Source organism: Bos indicus, chromosome 25, assembly GCF_029378745.1.
Source record: "Bos indicus isolate NIAB-ARS_2022 breed Sahiwal x Tharparkar chromosome 25, NIAB-ARS_B.indTharparkar_mat_pri_1.0, whole genome shotgun sequence".
Lineage (NCBI taxonomy): Eukaryota > Metazoa > Chordata > Mammalia > Artiodactyla > Bovidae > Bos > Bos indicus.
This window is the reverse complement of record NC_091784.1, coordinates 11,754,581-11,772,833: the sequence shown is the minus strand read 5'-3', so window position 1 is coordinate 11,772,833 and position 18,253 is coordinate 11,754,581. Positions and strand designations below refer to the sequence as shown.

The window sequence follows — 18,253 nt, the reverse complement described above, 5'->3', positions numbered from 1 at the left end:
GAGACCCATCCTGGTGCCAGGCTGTCTGAAGGGGTGCGGAGAGAGGCGAATCACCTTTCTTTTCAGACCTCACGACAGTGGCTTTAAAACAGTCACTGACTTTCCCTAGAGGTTAGACTTTCTCACCAAATAAGGACAATGATGTGGCCTTTCCTACACAAAGGTGGTGCCACCTCTAGCCAGACACACGGCAAGAGGGACTAAGACTCGGGTATTGAGAAGGAACCCTTTAGAGGGGAAAAAACAAAAAAATTTAACCTAGCTCACAACCAATGCAATCGCTAAATGTGATATAACACAGAAAGAACAGATTTTGGAGCCCAAGAAACTAGGGTCCAAACTTCAACCCTAACATTGCCAAGATGGTACACTGAGGCTGTATTAGCTTCCCTCTCCGAGCTTCTGTTTTCTCATCTATGAAGAAAGAATTATGCTCCTCCTGGGGCTGCCCTGAGACTAAGAGTCAACACAAACAAGGAGCAGCAGGAACAGTCAGAGACAGTAACTATCATTATCATGATAAAGCAGGGTCTTGCTGGAAGCCGGAAACCACAGGTATTGATACCACAGAAGGAATTAACTTTGTAAATTCTACTATAAAATACAACAGTTTACAGAATAAAAGTTATAATGGTAAGCTCTACTATATAAGAACATGTTCATCTAACATTCAGAGATGGCTTCTCTAAGGAAATAAAAAGCATAATTACAAAAAAAAGTGATACAGAACTCCTGACTACATACACCCATGCACCCATAAACACACACACACACACACACACACACCCCTACCTCCTGGTACAGGAGATCAAGGACTCCCGTTCTCATGCAGGTGACCCTGGTCCCAAAAGGAGGACCCCTGCACTGATGGAGACCAGGCCCCATAGTAGGCCCTCAGGAAGAACTGAAGCAATCAGTTGATTTAATGATCTAATGCCACAAACATGTAGAGAACCTCAAGAGTGACAGGCACAGAACGTCTGTGCAAAATACTCAGAAAGAAATGGAGAAGCTGCCCCTTTGCCCTCCAAGCTCACAGATCTTTACACCCTTGACCATTGTGGTAGGAAGCCAGGCACACAATCAACCAGGCAACGGATCTCCCTGAGCACCTTCTAGATGCTTCCAGGCTGAGGATGCACCTTGAACAAGACAGCCAAACCTCTCTGCCTGCAGAGTGGACACTGTGGTATGGGGACACTGGAGGAAATGAAATAAAAAATTTAAAAAGCACAATATACAGTCGTTAGTTGGTGCTGTGGAGAAAAACTGAGCAAAGAAGAGGCAGAGACTGTAGGGGTGAGGGGTAGAATTTTAAATCTGCACTGGTTTCAAAAAGTCCCTATAAATCCATGAAAATGTAGCACTGCACGCTCTGCTCATGGCTGGTAAGTGCCAAGAGAAGAGCAAGGGTTGGAGGGACAGAGGAGGAACTGGCTGGGCTGGGCGGGTCAGGCTCAGAGGGAAAACTCACGTCTCCAGATGGAGACGAATGCTGAGCAGTGAGTTCCCGCCCATCTCTTCCTTTTCAGGAACGTTCCTCCTGCTCTTCCCTAGCTGCAGAGCACAAATCAGCCTTGAACGTCACTGGGCATTTCCAGCAAATGCCTGTATGTCCTACACAAGCTTATTCAGTCATGTCAGCCTTTCCTGGGTCATGAAGGTCAATGGCCATTTTTAGGACTTTTTTTAATTATAAAAGGGACACATGATCACAGTATAAAATATGACAAAATATCAGAAAGGATACAGGTTCCCAACAGTCTTAATTTAACCTCAACATGATCTCTATCTACATTCTGGTATGTTTTTCGCCAGAGTCGTCTAACACATGGAGGATCACTCTGCATCCATATTAACTCTGAATGCTGCTCTCTTAATTTTTACTAAATATATTACTTTTAAATTCCTAGATTTGCATTTTGCTGCTTATAACAAATTCTGTATGGACATCCATGTAATGGACTATAGAACATTCAAACTACTGATGCACTATGCTTCATTATTCACCATTTCCCATTTGTTGAGCCTTCAGATTTCTGAGTTTCCATCATTATAAATTACTGTGAAAATAACTTCATGTGGAAAGGCATTTCAAGTAATTCCCTCAGAGAAGATTCCTAGAAAGAGGATGGCAGGGAGCTGGGAGCACTTTAGACAAGCAGTCACTGTATAGACCTACACCGCCCCCCCATCAAATGTAATTGTGATAGAGAAGAATTTTTGCATTCTATTACAAGCTAATCACTAAAGGGATGTTACCTAGAAGTTTAAATTTCACATAATGGCCCATTTCTGGGAACCCTACTTCCCAGGTAATGAGCATTAAGCTAAAATACTTTGGTTTAGCTCATAGAAAACCTCCTGACCAGGACCACCAGTGAATGACTACAGGAAGAAGAAATTAACACATCCCTTTGGAGGCCAATGGGAACCCGGAAGTGTTTGACTTTATCCCCTCCCCTTTTATTATAAAAGGAGCCTGAATGCTAACTCAGGCAAGACAGTTCTTTGGAGACACAAGCCCAGCATCTTTTGGTTAGCTGGTTTTCTGAATCAAGCCGTTATTCTTTGCCCCAACAACTCGTCTCTCAATTATTGGCTTGCTGTCCAAACTCAACTTGGTAATGTAATCACCACCCCACTTGGCTGCCGTGGCAGAATATAAAAGCTGGTGAATCTCTGGCTACCTTTTTGGCCTTGAGGGTAATGGGTTTCAGAGGCTACATTATTTACCTGCTGTCGGAATCTGAGGCGATCTCCTTTCTTCCTCCAAAGCGGATCTGGCACTGCAGGAAAAAAAGAGTCGCTGAGATCAGCCATTAGGATGGACACACAAAACCACCTCCAGGGGCCTTTGGGGTCTGGGGGGACCCAGGGCCAGAAACTCTGGTGGCCAAATCAGGGCGTCCCCGAGCCCTGGGGGTCAGCCCAAGAAATGGGATGGCAGGCACCCCAGCCTTCCAGCCGCCATTTGAAGGAAGAAGCCCTTTTACCTCCCACTTGTACAGAAGGGAGCCTTGCACAAAGACAGCGCTAAGAGGAAAACAGAAGCCGTCTGCAGATTCTCTAGGAAGCTGCTTCTATCTGTCAGCAGCTGACTGTCAATAACGCAGAGCTCTTAACAGGCAATAATTAAAACTGCCACAAATCTGTGATGATGACGGGTCCCTTCTGACAGGGCCCAGAGTTGTTATGGCTGCTGTGAAGTTATGACAGCATAAATCAAGCTTCAAACAAGCCCTCTGGTTGTGCCGAATGACAATTTACCCAGGGAGGGTGCAAACAAAAGCAAACTTTTTTTTTTTCTTTAACGGTGCTGAAATGTAGATAACATAAAATTTACCATTTCAACCATTTTGTCATGCAACTCAATTCACAATATTGTGCAACCATTACCACTCTCCACTACTCTCTTTCAAAGGTACAGAACCTTCACTGTGGGTAATAGGTTTACCAGATTCCTAAATTTATTACCACATTTGTGTGTAGGGGTGCGTGTGTGTGTATATAGAAATTTAAATGATACTTCGGTCAAAACTCACAGAACTGCACACTTAAAATTGGTATTTTTATTGTATGCAAATCACACCTCAATAAAGTTGGGTTTTATTTTTTTTCTTTCCAACTTGAAGAAATTTTAATTTCTTAATGAAGCTAAGAAATCATAGTGTATTTCACATGCATATAAAAAAATACACATAATAAACAAAACATGAAGTAAAAACTAGCAGGTTACCCAGTCCAATTAATCCTAAATTGAATAGAGTTTCAATCTCAACACTCAAGATATTAAAGAAAACTAAACTATTAAATTTTACGTATTGAGAAATTACTATTTGCCAACCACTGTAATAACTAAAGTTGGTTTTTAAAAGGCATATGTACAACACTTTCACCCTCCCAAGTAGTAATAATAGCTCTGGGTGGAAGATCCAAGTTATTTCTGTTTAACTGCTACACTTGAAGTGGTTGGACTTAACTCTTCATCTTATTTTGCATTCCATTTCTGGAGCAAAGAAAGAAAAAAAACTAATAATGTCAGCTCTGCATTTATTGGGGACCAGGCGCTGGCCATGGCCCTTTACCCCTTTAAGCAATTCCCTCCACAGCGCTATAGAGATGGGTGACCCAATTAAAGAGAAGAAGGATGCTCAGAGAGGCTGGGTAAGTTGCCCCAGCACACACAGCTGTCAGGAGACAAAGCTGGCCTTCCAACCCAGCTACACCTGAGTCTGAGTCCTTTCTGCCATGCCTGGATGCCTCGAGGCTTGGGCAGATGCTAAATTCTCTGAGCTCACATCAACCCTTAACAGGCACTTCCATTAAAGGACATATTTATCTCCTTATATTGTGATGACAGTAATCGCCAGTCGCCCCTCTGAAACGTGAATTCCTAGGGCTGGATCCCAGCTCTGCTGCCTATTAACTATGACACTGGCAGCAAGTTATTGGACCTGAGCTTCAGTTCTTCATTCCTTCATCTGTAAAATGGCAATAATTGCAAGAACCATCTCACAGGGTGGCTGGAAGGATTCGATGGAAAGCACTCAGCGGAGCACCAGACACACGATGAATGTGCAAGGAACGAGGCCTGCCGGGTGGTTGTAAGCAGACAACCTGATGCCAACCTTGTGTCAACACCCACTTCCACACCCAGCCAAAAGCCAGGCGCCAACTCAGTGTCAACCAAAGCAAGCAGAGCCTATCTGGAGACGCCACACGACCCTGAGCACGGCCTGGTTCCTGTGCTTGTGCTCACGGGGGCCCTGACTCCCAGCCAGCACTGCAGCGCCCTTAGAAAGTGAAAGTCACCCAGTCGTGTCCGACTCTTTGCAACCCTATGGACTACGCAGTCCATGGAATTCTCCAGGCCAGAATACTGGAGCGGGTGGCCTTTCCCTTTCCAGGGGATCTTACCAATCCAGGGATCGAACCCAGGTCTGCTTTGGAAATTCCCCAGCGGTCCAATGGTCAGGACCCTGCTCTCACTGCCGAGGGCCTGGGTTCAATCTGGGGATTTTAGTTCCTGCATTTTACTACAAGCCATGCAGCGCAGCACAAACAAACAAAAATAACTGCTTGGAAATAAGACTTTAAACCCACATTAATGCCCTTCTCAAAGGGACACCACCAAAGGATGGGGGTGGGTCCTCTGGGGGCTTTAGGATGTCAGGACACAGGAGTCCCTCTGTCCCCACCTCTGATCACTGTCACTTGCTGGGGGAAATGGTTAGCCTCCCAGATTCAGGGCAGAAGTAGGTCTGTGTAGACAGAGGGTAGAAATGACTTCTACGTTCATCATCTGACACTATGACTGGAACTCAAAGTCCAACATGCGCTTTCTTCTTACCTGTTTCACTGCATCCAGCAGTCGCTCCAGCAGAAACTGTCTTTTCATGTCATTGTTCTGTGTTCCTAGAAGGCAAGGGGCTTGATTAGTTCTGTTTGACATTTGCCTTCTACTAAGACTCTCTGAGATGTAGCATTTGGCTGTTCTCAGCCAGCATCAACTTTCTCTTTAATAAAATCAATAACAACACCAGGTATCAATAATCTGCACCAGTACAATGAGGTCTGACCCCTTTCCTATGACTATATCACAGGAAAGCAACTAAACTAGTGTTCCCCAAATCTGGATGATGTTTCTGGAATGATCTAACTTAAGGCTTTCTCAACCTTGGTGTCACTGACATGTGGATCAGATAACTCTCTGCGGCTGCCCTGTGAACTGTTAAGATATCTGGCAGCATCCCTGGCCTGTACCCATGAGATACCATTAGTGCGCATGCACACACATGCACACACGCACACACACACACACACACCCTAGTTGTGGCAACAAAAATCTCCAGATTCTGCCAGACATCCTCTGAGGAACAAAACTGCCCCCAGTTGAGAAGCAATAGTCTAACTTAAAACATAGGTTTCCTAGTACGGCAGGCACTGCTGGTTGGCTGACCTCACCATCATCTCTAACACCATTTTCCCATGAAAACCCTAATTACTCAGCCTCTCTTGTAAGGCTGACCTTACAAAGCTCCAGCTGATGAGATGTAAGCAGAAGAGCGCTGGGAGGGGCCTGGGGGGAAAAGGACATATGCTAATGGCTTCATTCCTGCTTCCATCCCTCATGCCTGCATCCTAAACACACTGGAGGAAGCCAGAGCAGCGTCTGCAGGGAAGCCCAAGAGAATCACAAAGACACCAAGCCCTGATGTCACTTTGCTGCTGAACCAAACTAGAAATCTGAGAGCTTTCACAGAACAAATCGTTCCATTTGTTCAAGCCCTGAACACTGAGTGGTTACTTACAGTCAAAGGCATTCCCGAATGATACACATGCCATACACCAAACTCCCATTTATGAGGGTGTGGGGCAAGGCCAATTCCGTCTCCCCAGGTGGCTCAGTGGTAGTAACGAATCTGCCTGCCAATCCAGGAGATGCAGGAGAGGCGGGTTCGATCCCTGGGTTGGGAAGATCCCCTGGAGTAGGAAATGGCAACCTGCTCCAGTATTCTTGTCCATGAAGAATCCCATGGACAGAGGAGCCTGGTGGGCTACAGTCCACAGGGTTGCACAGAATCAGACACAACTGAGCAACTGAGCACAGATGCAGGCTAGGCCACTTCACAGGCCCAGGCAGAACACTGTCAGAACCACATCTGACGCTCCACAGGGGGCCCAGTGACTCCAATCCACAGAGACGTGGCTACGTATTATGATACACCAGACACTGGACACAACTGTTTCACAGGAGACCCAAATCTAGGGTTACAAGGGAAGTCAGTGTTGGGACTTCCCTGGTGGTCCAGTGGTCCCAGTACAGGGGGCCCACGTTCAACCAGGGAACTAGATCTCACGTGCCACAACAAAAAGATCCTGCATGTTGCAGCTAAGACCTGGCACAGCCAAATAAACAGACAGATAAATAGCGTTTTAAAGAGAAAGCGAGATGGTCAGGGTTTCATCCAAGTCATGCCAGGGCCACCCAGTTGCTAACAACCGTGCCCATGTGCTGAGCACTTCCTGTACACCAGGCACCAAACTGAGTCCTCTGAGTGCGCTGCATCCTGTAATTTTCATGACCACCCTACCAACCAGGTATTAGGATCCCTGAATCACAGATGGGGAAACAGAAGCTCAGAGAAGACAAGCAAGTGCACACGCTGACCCACTCGACATTTGCTGAACTACTGGGTGCCAGGCAGTGTTCTAAGTGCCGGGGACACAGGAGTTCAGTGGTATAAAAGAGCCATCTTCTCGTGGAGTGAAAATGCTATTAGGAAGAAACAAATGGCTCCTAAGTAAACTAACAGAGGAGGAGGTGTTAGAGAGTCATACTAGGAAGAAAAACCAGATGAAGTGGAGAGACCGGGAGGAAGCTGGAGGGCCACGGGCAGCCATGGAAAGTCTCTCTGCGCACGCGACACCCCAGCTGAGCCCTTTATAACGTGGAGGAGCAGTCATGGAAAGTTCTGAGAGACCAGCGTTCCAGGCGGAGCAAACAGCCAGGGAAGAGAGGCAAAAACAGCCTGGCTTCCGTCTCCCAGGACCTGAAGGAAGTCTCCAGTGACTTAAGCAGAAAGCAGAAAAGGGGAAGCAAAGATCAGAGGCAGGCAGGGGCCAGTCACAAAGGCCTCGTGGACCATGACAGTGGGTTCAGGTTTTTGCTCTAACTTGCACACTAGCAGTTGGAACCATGACCCTAACTGGAGACCATGCCCCTTAAGGGCTATGTCAGGACTATCGCATGGGCTCTTGCCTTACCCCAGGCCTGGAGATTAAACCAGTCCATAGACTCTCTATAGACACACAGTAATAAAGCTGACTTCCCAAACACTGCCACTGTAATTTTTTCTGGAAGAGGTCTTGAGAGAGGTCAGCCCACGCACCCTTCCCACCAGACCAGAGGCCATCTCGAAGCATCTTTCAGGATGGCTAGAAACCCCACCTGCCTGAGGGCCTCACACACACCTCTATCAACACACCCTGCTCCTCACACAGCAGGAGGGCGAGTTTCCGCCCTTCTCCCTCTAACACCAGAATGGGGAAGGCAGCCTTGCTTTCTTCCTTTTTCCAAGTACTGCACCCAACAACTCTACTTGCCCTTGGGCGATGCCAACTGGAAACTTGACAAAGTTTTCCCCCCTGAAGTGCTTTTGCTATTTTTTCTGATCATAAAAGTAATTCGTGTTTTAGAATTATCATACACAACCCAGCACTTCTGGGTGTATGCTCGAAAGAATTGAGAGCACGGTCCTGAAGAGCTACTTATATGCTTATGTTCATAGCAGCATTATTCACAGTAGCTAAAATGTGGAAGCAACTCCTGTGTACATCAACAGATGAATGGAGACACAAAATGTGTCATGCACACACAATGCATATTATCCAGCCTTAAAAGGCAAGGCAACTCTGCAGTATGCTGCAACACAAATGAGCCTTGAAGAACATCACGCTAAGTGAAATAAACCAGACACAAAGAGATAAAACACTGCATGATTCCAATTACATGAGCTACTAAGAGTAATCAAAATCATAAAGAAAGGAAGCATAATGGTGGTTGTCAGGGGAGGCGAGGGGAGAGAATGGGGGTTAGAGTTTCATAGTTACACATCTGGATTTTACAAGATGAAGAGAGGCCTGGGGATGGGCGGTGGTGACGGCCACACAACAGTCAGAAGGCATTTAATGCCACCAAACTGTACACTTAAAATGCTTAAGATGGGGACTTCCCTGGTGGTCCAGACTAAGACTCCCTGCTCCCAATGCAGGGGGCCCAGGTTCGATCCCCGATCAGGGAACTAGTCATGCCACAGCTAAAGATCACGTGTGCTGCAACTAAGACCCAAAGCAGCCAAACAAAATAAAAATAAATAAATATTAGGGGCTTCCGTGGTGGCTCAGTGGTAAAGTATCCACCTGCCAATGCAGGAGATGGGGGTTTAATTCCTGATCCAGGAAGATCCCACATGCCGCGGAGCAATGAAGCCCACGTGCCACAACTACCGAGCCTGTGACCTAGAGCCCGGGAACCACAATCACTGAAGCCCAAGCACCCTAAAGCCTGTGCTCTGAAACAAGAGAAGCCACCGCAATGAGAAGCCTTTGCATTGCAACTAGGGAGTAGGCCCCACTCATCACAACTAGAGAAAAAGCCCCACACAGCGACGAAGCCCCAGCACAGCCAAAAGTAAATAAATAAATAAATATTCCAAAAATGGTGAAGATGGCAAATTTTATGTTACCTGTATTTCACCACAATTTTTTTATAAAGTAATTCATGTGAGGAAATACAATAAACAAATCGTGGGAGGGGGGCGGGATTGACAAAGAAAATAAAAATCTCCATCATCTCCTTACTGATCATTGTTAGTGCAGTAATTCACAAGCTTTCACCTGCACACGAATCTGCTGGGGTCTTGGCTAAAAGGCAGGTTCTAATTCGAGGGCTGGGTGGGGCCTGGGACTCTGTATTTCTCACAAGCGCCCACGTGCCACTGATGCTGCTGGTTCCCGACGCACACGGGAAGAGCGAGGACAGAGTGCCTACCCCTAGCGAGGACCCCAGAGCTTTCCTACAGAATCTGCAACCCTGCTTTCCTGGAGCCGCCAGCAGCCTTCCCTGCCTCACCCTGCAAAGCCTCTCCGCGGTGGAAAGAAAGCCTGCTCTCCAGAGAAACAGCCCACCACACACCCTCCCCAGACAAGAAGTGCACTTGAAGGAGACAATCCTGACCCCTGGAGGGGGGCCCATGACCATCCCAGCCCTGAATGGGATAAAGGGACCCGTGTCTCCCAGGGCAGGGGGAGCATGGGTGCCCTTGGCAACATTCACCGATGGCAGGAGGTGCCCAGGAGGCCCAGGGCCACGAGGCCCCGTGGAAGGAGCGCTGGAGGGAAGTTACAAGGTATCATGAGTTCTCATCCCAGCCAGGCTGCTTGCTGGCCCTGTGTCGGGGACAGTCACTTCCCTTCTCGGGCCACTGGTTTCTGCATGAGATCATACCCTCCAAGCTCTGCAGTCAGCAAACCTGGGGCCTCTGTTCTGAGACGGCAGGCAGGGCAAGCAATGCTACCGGGCTCTTTCAGCAATGCTACCGGGCTCTTTCCTACCTTCTCCAGGGACCAGAAGGAGCAGGAGCAGGTGCCCACCTACTGAGCCTCATGGTGGGCTAAGCCCATGAAGTGGCCAGCACCTAATCCTTCAGGGCTTCCCAGGTGGCTCAGAGGTAAAGAATCCACCTGCCAATGCAGAAAATGCGGGTTTGATCCCTGGGTTGGAAGATTCCCCTGGAAGGAAAAGGCAACCTATTCCAGTATTCTTGCCTGGGAAATCCCATTGACAGAGGAGTCTGGTGTGCTACAGTCCACAGAGTCACACAGAGTCCGACACGACTGAGTGACTGGGTACACACGCACACACACACATCTAATCCTTCGCGAAGAAAGAAAGGTGGGCTCCACTGAACAGAGCACTGAGGCTGAGAGGGAAAGACCTTCACTCGTGGCCAGTGCTCATGGAGGGATTCTACTTCACGTCCACTGGTTCGGCCATCTGTTAAGACCTGCTCGCCCTCAACCTGTAAGAAGCCTGAAGTGACAGCCCCAGCGCCAATTCAGGAACAATTTCTCCATAAAATCCCAGCCTTTCTGCTTCCTTCCTTCTGCAACAATGGCCCTGAGTCAACACTATCAGTCAGATGAGCCAGAACAGGCTTCCTTTTCTTAAAAAAAAAAAAAAAAAAACTGGAGTAGAGTTGATTTACAATACTGTGTGAGTTTCAGGTTTACAGCAAAGTGACTCATAGAACAGGCTTCTTTTTAATTTCTTGTTGAAGTGAAAGTGTTAAGTCGCTCAGTCGTGACTGACTCTTTGTGACCCCATGGGCTGCAGCCCACCAGGCTCCTTTGTCCAGGCAAGAATTTGTCCAGGAATTTTCCAGGCAAGAATACTAGAGTAGGTTGGCATTCCCTTCTCCAGGGAATCTTCCCGGCCCAGGGATCAAACCTGGGTCTTCTGCACTGCAGGTAGATCCTTTACCGTCTGAGCCACCAGGGAAGCCCAGTTTCTTGTTAGAGCACCATCAAAATGAAAATAGAAACTGAGAGGAGCCCCACGGGATGCCCTCCGGGGTCCACAGTGGTCCCCTGAAGCTCTAACTTAGAAATCACCTGCGATGAAAATCAGTCACCCGGTTCACGCGCCTCCCTGTTGTCTCTCAGGTTTAGAAGCCTTCAGATCCTACACTAATTTTTTCCCACAAACCTCCAGCTTTCAGTGACCTCCTGGGGAGGCAGAGTAGGGGTTAAGAGTAGCCAAGGTCACCAGCTGTGTGACCATGAAAGTTACTTAACATCTCTGCACCTCCCACAGTTAGTAAATGAGTGAATAGGTATCACACATCTAGAACAGTGCCTGGTATACACCAAGCACTTTATACATGTTGACTATTGTTGTTGGAGAAGGAATTGGCACCCCACTCCAGTATTCTTGCCTGGAAAATCCCATGGACAGAGGAGCCTGGTAGGCTACAGTCCATGGGGTCGCAAAGAGTCGGACACAATTGAGCGACTTGACTTCACTTATTATTGTTGCTGTTGTTGTGGGCAGCCCTACATCCCAGAGGCCTAAGACCTCTGGTTCTAAGTACTTTCATCTGGACCACAGGCAAAGCAATCCAATCCAGGCCTCTGTGGCTGTGGCCCAGGGGAGTGTGAAGGTGCAAACACATCTCTGGCATCTGGGGAGGGAAAAACCAGCAAGATGCCCCCACGGTGTATATTCCTTCTCTCATCCCTGTCAAAATCCAGGAGGTCAAGGTAAACACGGTTCCTGTCCACAGAGGAGTCAGGTCACTTGGTCAAGGCTGCACAGACGCTGACACAGCAGTACTTCCTTACCTCTCTACGCAGTAGCAGAGGGAAAGGTCATTTCTCTGGTCTAAGGCCAACCCTTGGGCTTCCCTGGTGGCTCAGCAGTAAAGAATCCGTGGGTTCCATCCCTGGGTTGGGGAGATCCCCTGGAGAAGTAAACGGCCACCCTCTCCAGTATTCTTGCCTGGAGAATCCCATGAACAGAGGAGCCTGGTGGACTATGATCCATTGGTTCACAAAGAGTCAGACACGACTTAGGGATTAAACAACAACAACGTCATCCTTGGCAATGCACTCAGTGGGTACAAGGTAAAAGAAAAGAAGATGGCACGGTTCTCTGGGGGCCAGGGATCAGGGAGCAAAGCACTGCTGAGACCCTGGTCTGCTGACCTTCCACACCACACTGCTGGCCTGCTGGGGGCCAGGGGAAGCAGACTGCAAGAGCGGGATTTTGGTGGTGGTTTAAGTCACTAAGTCGTGTCCAACTCTTTGCGACCCCATTGATTGTAGCTCACCAGGTTCCTCTGTCCATGGGATTTCCCAGGCAAGAATATTACAGTGGGTTGCCATTTCCTTCTCCAGGGAATCTTCCCAATGCAGTGATCAAACTCAGGTCTCCTGCATTGCAAGTGGTCTCCTGGATTGCAGGCAGATTCGTTACCGACTGAGCCACCAGGGAAGGCAGGAACTTGAGCTGTGCTTTTAAAAAAATAGGAAGGCAACTTCTCTGGTGGTCCACCTGTTCGGGATTCACCTGTCCATGCAGGGGACATGGGTTTGATCCCTGGTCCAGAAAGATTCCACCTGTCTCAGGACTACTGAAAATCCAAACACCACAACTAGTGAAGCCCATGCACCCTGGAGCCCATGCTCCACATGCATGGAGAAAAGAAAAAAGCCCGCATGCAGCAACTAAGACCCAGCGCAGCCAAAAACAAACACATAATTAAAAAAAAAAAAAAAAAAAGGAAAGACTAGAAGAGGAAAATCCACACTGAGAGAACATAACTGCTTAATGGTACAGGGTGTCCTCTGGGGGTGGGGAAGGTGTTTAGGAACTAGACGGACGTGGTAAGTTCATGACATTTCCCATGTGCTAAACTGCCCCTGAACTGTTCATTTTTAAACAGTTAAGGATTGTTAACTGGTTAATTGTTTTTATAATGCTTAAATTTCTAACTCCACAACTGTTCATTGTTTTAATTGCATTAAAAGCATACAGGGTTTCAAACTGTGGCGGGTTTAGTCACTCAGCCGTGCCCGACTCTTTGTGACCCCCGTGGACTGCAGCCCGCCAGGCTCTTGTCCGTGGGCAGAATACTGGAGTGCAGTGCCATTCCCTTCTCCAGAGGATCTTCCCCACCCGGGGCTCGAACCCAGGCCTCCTGCATTACAGGCAGATTCTTTACCAACTGAGCCACCAGCAAAGTCCAAAGAGAAGGTTCCCTGACTTTAGGGTATCTGAATTTCACCTCAATAAGAAAACATTTTGTGGGAGGGACAACAGATAAAGCCCATTCGAAGCCAAAGGAGCCACCACAGCAGGCATCCCCTAGGGGTGGGACAGGACTCCAGAGAGTGCCCAGCCCCCATGGAAACACGAGGCAGAAAAGCCAAGCTCACTTCTCTTCCATGGTTCTGATTACACTGAGGGGAGGGAGTGTCTGTCTGATGTACCAGTTAGGCTCCTAACAGGAAGTGGCAGGCACTCTCAAGTGAGGAGAATTCAACGAGGTTTATTTAATACAAGGGATCCCTGCGCAGGAGGCTTCCCAGGTGGCTCTGTGGTAAAGAATCCACCTGCCGATGCAGGAGATGTGGGTTCGATCCCTGGGTTGGTAAGATCCCCTGAAGAAGGACGTGGCAACCCACTCCAGTATTCTTGCCTGGAGAATCCCCATGGACAGAGGAGCCTGGCAGGCTGCTAGAGTTCATGGGGTTGCAAAGAATCAGGCACAGCTCAGCAACTAATAACAATAACAACAGAGGAGTGGGAGGGAGAAGCAATTCTCAACCAGGATTCCTCCCCTTAACAGGACACTCGGCAACATCTAGAGACATTTTTGACACAACTAGGAGGCTGCCGCTGGCGTTTACCACGTGTACAGGACGGCCTGACACAATTATCCAGCCCAATGTCAAGAGGGCCGAAACTGGGAAATTCTGCCCTCACGTAAGTTCAATTATCCCATTGCACAGATAACGAAACTGAGGCTCCGAGAGGCGAAAACACATAAACCTCTACTTGTGCTCTGAACCCCACCTCCTCTCACCTGCTCCAAGACATACTCCAGCATCTTTATCCTACATCTTCAATTCTTCTTGTGTATGCAATTCTTGCAGCACACGGGGATGTCATAATATTTCTCCACAGTTTAATAAAAACATGCTCCCACATGCCATTCCAGCCGCAACCCCACTCCTCTGCTGCCCTGTCCAGCAGAGCTCTTCCTTCACGACAGTGGCCAGACCCTCAGTGAGGGCCACCGCTTCCACAACAGCTGTTCCCCGCTCTGGCCCAAAGCTCCTCTGTTCCCATCTCCTTCTGCATCAAATTATCTACACTGGGGCCATAACACCTGAAAGCACAGATGAAAACACAACAGATGACTCACTGATATCATGCAACAAACACAAGACACCTGCAGTGACATTATACCCTGCCACACTGCAGTTCACCTGGCATGTCTGTGGAGCCCTGTGGGACGTTATCTTGGATGATTTGTGTTTCTGGTTCCCCTTCTCACAGAAGGAACTCAACAACTGTTGGATCAAGACTCCAGGGTTGAGGCTTCCCTGGTGACTCAGTGGTAATGAATCTGCACACCAATGCAAGAGACACAGGTTCAGTTCCTGATCCGGGAAGACCCCACATGGCTCAGAGCACTAAGCCCGAGCACCACAACTATCGAGCCTATGCGCTAGAGCCCGAGAGCTGCAACTACTGAGCCCACGTGCCGCGACTACTGAAGTCCAAGCGCCCTTGAGCCCATGCTCTGCAGCAGGAAAAGCCGCCACAGAGACACGTCTGTGCACACAACTGGAGAGGAGCCCCCGCACCCCACTACAGAAAGCCCACACGGCAACGAAGACCCAGCAAAGCCAATAAATACATAAATAATTTTTAAAAGACTGGGGTTCCGTTCTCTGGTCCCCCAAATGGCTGCTTTAAATGGAGAGGTCTCGGGACTTCCCTGGTGGTCCAGCGGTTAAGACTCTGAGCTTCCACTTCAGGGGACACGGGTCTGATCCCTGGACAGGGAACTAAAATCCCACGTGGAGCATGGCAAAAGACAGAAAGAGAAAAAGGAAGGAAGAAGGAACGAATGGAGGGAGGGAGGGGGAAAGAGAGAAAGACAGAGAGACAGAAATGGAAAGAAAGGAGGGAGGGAAAGAGGAGGAAAAGAAGGAAGGGAGAAGGCCTGAACAGCCAAGACACAGCAGCAGCCTCGAGTGTGCAGCGTGAGTGAAGCACCAGCTCTGTCCGCATTAGCACATGAACAGATAAAACGGGCAGGCATTCACCCCCAAAGTCAGGGCGCTGGTTCCCAGTATTGTTGGGCAAAGCAGCGCAGGTGGACGAGGACAAAAGGACAAGCTGTCCGCCACCACACAATGGAAAGAGGCAGCCTGTGCTGGGAGGCAGATGGGCTCAGGCCATCCAAGTGGCCTTGTGATGCCTGAAAACAAAGACTGGCTCAACAGTGGACTCATAAACAGGCCAAGAATTCGCTCTAGAGCAGAGGTCGGCACATATTTTCTGTAAAGAGCAAAATGGTAAATATTTTTGGCTTTTCAAGCCAGTTGGTCCCTGTCACAGCTACTTGATTCTGCCATCAGAGTGCAAAAGCAACCAGAGGCAACAGCTAGAACGGGTGTGGCTGGGTTCCAATAAAGCTTTATTTACAAAACAGGCTGTCGGCCCAGTTTGCCAATCTTTGCTCTAGGAAAAGTGCAGCTGCAAACACTATGAAGAGATAGTGTATCTTCCCTCACATTTAGAGAAATGCACACTGCAAATTTACTACGTCAGCCATCGCTGTATACCCACTAAATTCACCAAGAAACGTTTAAAATGAAATTCCCCATTTGCTGGCAAGTGAAGTGAAAGTCGCTCAGTCGTGTCCGATTCTCTGTGACCCCGCGGACTATATAATCCATGGGATTCTCCAGGTCAGAACACTGGAGTGAGTAGCCTTTCCCTTCTTCAGGGGATCTTCCCAAACCAGGGATCAAACCCAGGTCTCCCGCATTGCAGGTGGATTCTTTACCAGCTGAGCCACAAGGGAAGCTCCAGGGAAATAGAATGATCAGAAAGGCCATCATCAGAAAGTCTACAAATAACGAATGCCAGAGAGGATGTAGAGAAGAGGGAGCCCTCCCACGCTGTTGCTGGGAATGTAAATTGGCACAGCGTGGAGGTGCCTGAGAAAACTCAAAATAGAAATATCACACGATCCAACAATCCTGCTCCTGGGCACGTACCTGGACAAAACTGTAATTCCAAGAGACACAGGCACCCCTATGTTCATAGCAGCACTACTCACAACTGCCAACACATGGAAACAACCTAAATCCCTGTCCACAGATGAATGGGCAAAGAAGACGTGGTGCGTATATGCGATGGAATACTACTCAGCCATAAAGAATGAAGCAATGCCATCTGCAGCAACATGGATGCAACTCGAGACTATCACACTAAGTGAAGTAAGTCAGAAAGACAAACACCATATGATGTTAATTATGTGGAATCTAAAATATGGCAAAGGGCTTCCCTGGTGGCGCAGTAGATGAGACCCACCTGCCAATGCAGGGGGGGACAGGCTCGATCCCTGGTCCAGGAAGATTCCACATGCCGTGGAGCAACTAAAGCCTAGGAGCCACAACTACTGAGCCTGCGATCTAGAGCCTGTGAGCCTCAACTGCTGAAGCCCGTGTGCTGAGAGCTTGTGCTCCACAAGAGAAGCCACCACGATGAGAAGCCCACACACTGCAGAGTAACCCTGCTGGCCACAACTAGAGAAAGCCCACGCAAAGCAACGAAGACCCAGACAAAAATAAAAATATTTATTTAAATATATCCACAATACAGGAACAGATTCACAGACACAGAGAACAGACACGTGTTTGCCAAGGGGGTGGAGGTGGGTGAGGGAAGGACTGGGCGTGTGGGATTAGCACATGTAAACTATTATATACAGAGAGTGGATCGATCCTACTCCTACGCACATATCTGGGAAAAACGCTAATTCAGAAAGATACTTCCACCCCTATGCTCACAAAGGCACTACTTACAACAGCCAGGATATGCAAGCAACATAAATGTCCATCGGTAGACGAATGGATAGAGAAGATTTGGTACAGACTTCCCTGGTGGTCCAGCGGCCAAGACTCTGCACTCTCGATGCAGGAAGCAGGGGGTAGATCCCTGGTCGAGGAACTAGATCCCACATGCCACAACTAAAGATCCCGCATGCTGCAATGAAGATTGACGATTCCCTGAGCTGCAAACATCCATCGCAGCCAAATTAATTAATTAATTTAAAAAGATGTGGTACGTATATACAATGGATACTACTCAGCCATAAAGAAGAATGAAATATTGGCATTTACGGCAATATGGATGGACCCGGGGATTATCATGCTAAGCGAAGTCAAGACAGAGAAAGATGAATATCCTATGATGCCACTTATATCTGGAATCTAAAAAACTGATGCAAATGAACTTATTTACAAAACAGAAACAGACTCACAGGCAGAAAACAAACTTATGGCTACCAAAGGGGAAAGGGAGGGGGTTCGGTTCAATTCCATTCAGTCGCTCAGTTGTGTCCGACTCTTTGTGACCCCCTGGACTGCAGCACGCCAGGCCTCCCTGTCCATCACCAACTCCCGGAGCTTGCTCAAATTCATGTCCATCCAGTCGGTGATGCCATCCAACCATCTCATCCTCTGTCATTCCCTTCTCCTCCTGCCTTCAATCTTTCCCAGCATCAGGGTCTTTTCCAATGAGTCAGTTCTTCGCATCAGGTGGCCAAAGTATTAGAGCTTCAGCTTCAGCATCAGTTCTTCCAATGAATATTCACAATTGAGTTCCTTTAGGATTGACTGGTTTGATCTCCTTGCAGTCCAAGGGACTCTCAAGAGTCTTCGCCAATACCACAGTTCAAAGGCACCAGTTCTTCAGTGCTCAGCTTTCTTTATGGTCCAACTCTCACATCTCACATGTACATTTGCTTGTATGCAGGTCAAGAACTGTTGCTTCTTGACCTGCATATAGATTTCTCAGGAGGCAGGTAAGGCAATCTGGTCCAACTCTCACATGTACATTTTCCAGTACATGACTACTGGAAAACCATAGCTTTGACTAGAC

At 48.1% G+C, this 18,253-nt stretch overlaps 1 protein-coding gene across 4 annotated transcripts in view; it reads right to left on the bottom strand.

Moving 5' to 3' along the window:
• SNX29 (sorting nexin 29) overlaps nt 1–18,253 on the bottom strand; it is a 596,714-nt gene that overhangs the window by 566,680 nt on the left and 11,781 nt on the right. For all 4 annotated transcript variants that reach the window (XR_011564017.1, XR_011564016.1, XM_019987972.2 and 1 more), the window contains exons 2-3: nt 5,354–5,418; nt 2,737–2,789 (exon numbers count right to left, since the gene is read on the bottom strand). Coding sequence is in view for 2 of the 4 variants with exons in the window: in XM_019987972.2 (XP_019843531.2) it covers nt 2,737–2,789; nt 5,354–5,418 (118 nt within the window). In the remaining 2 variants the exon portion in view is untranslated. The remainder of the gene's footprint in view (nt 1–2,736; nt 2,790–5,353; nt 5,419–18,253) is intronic.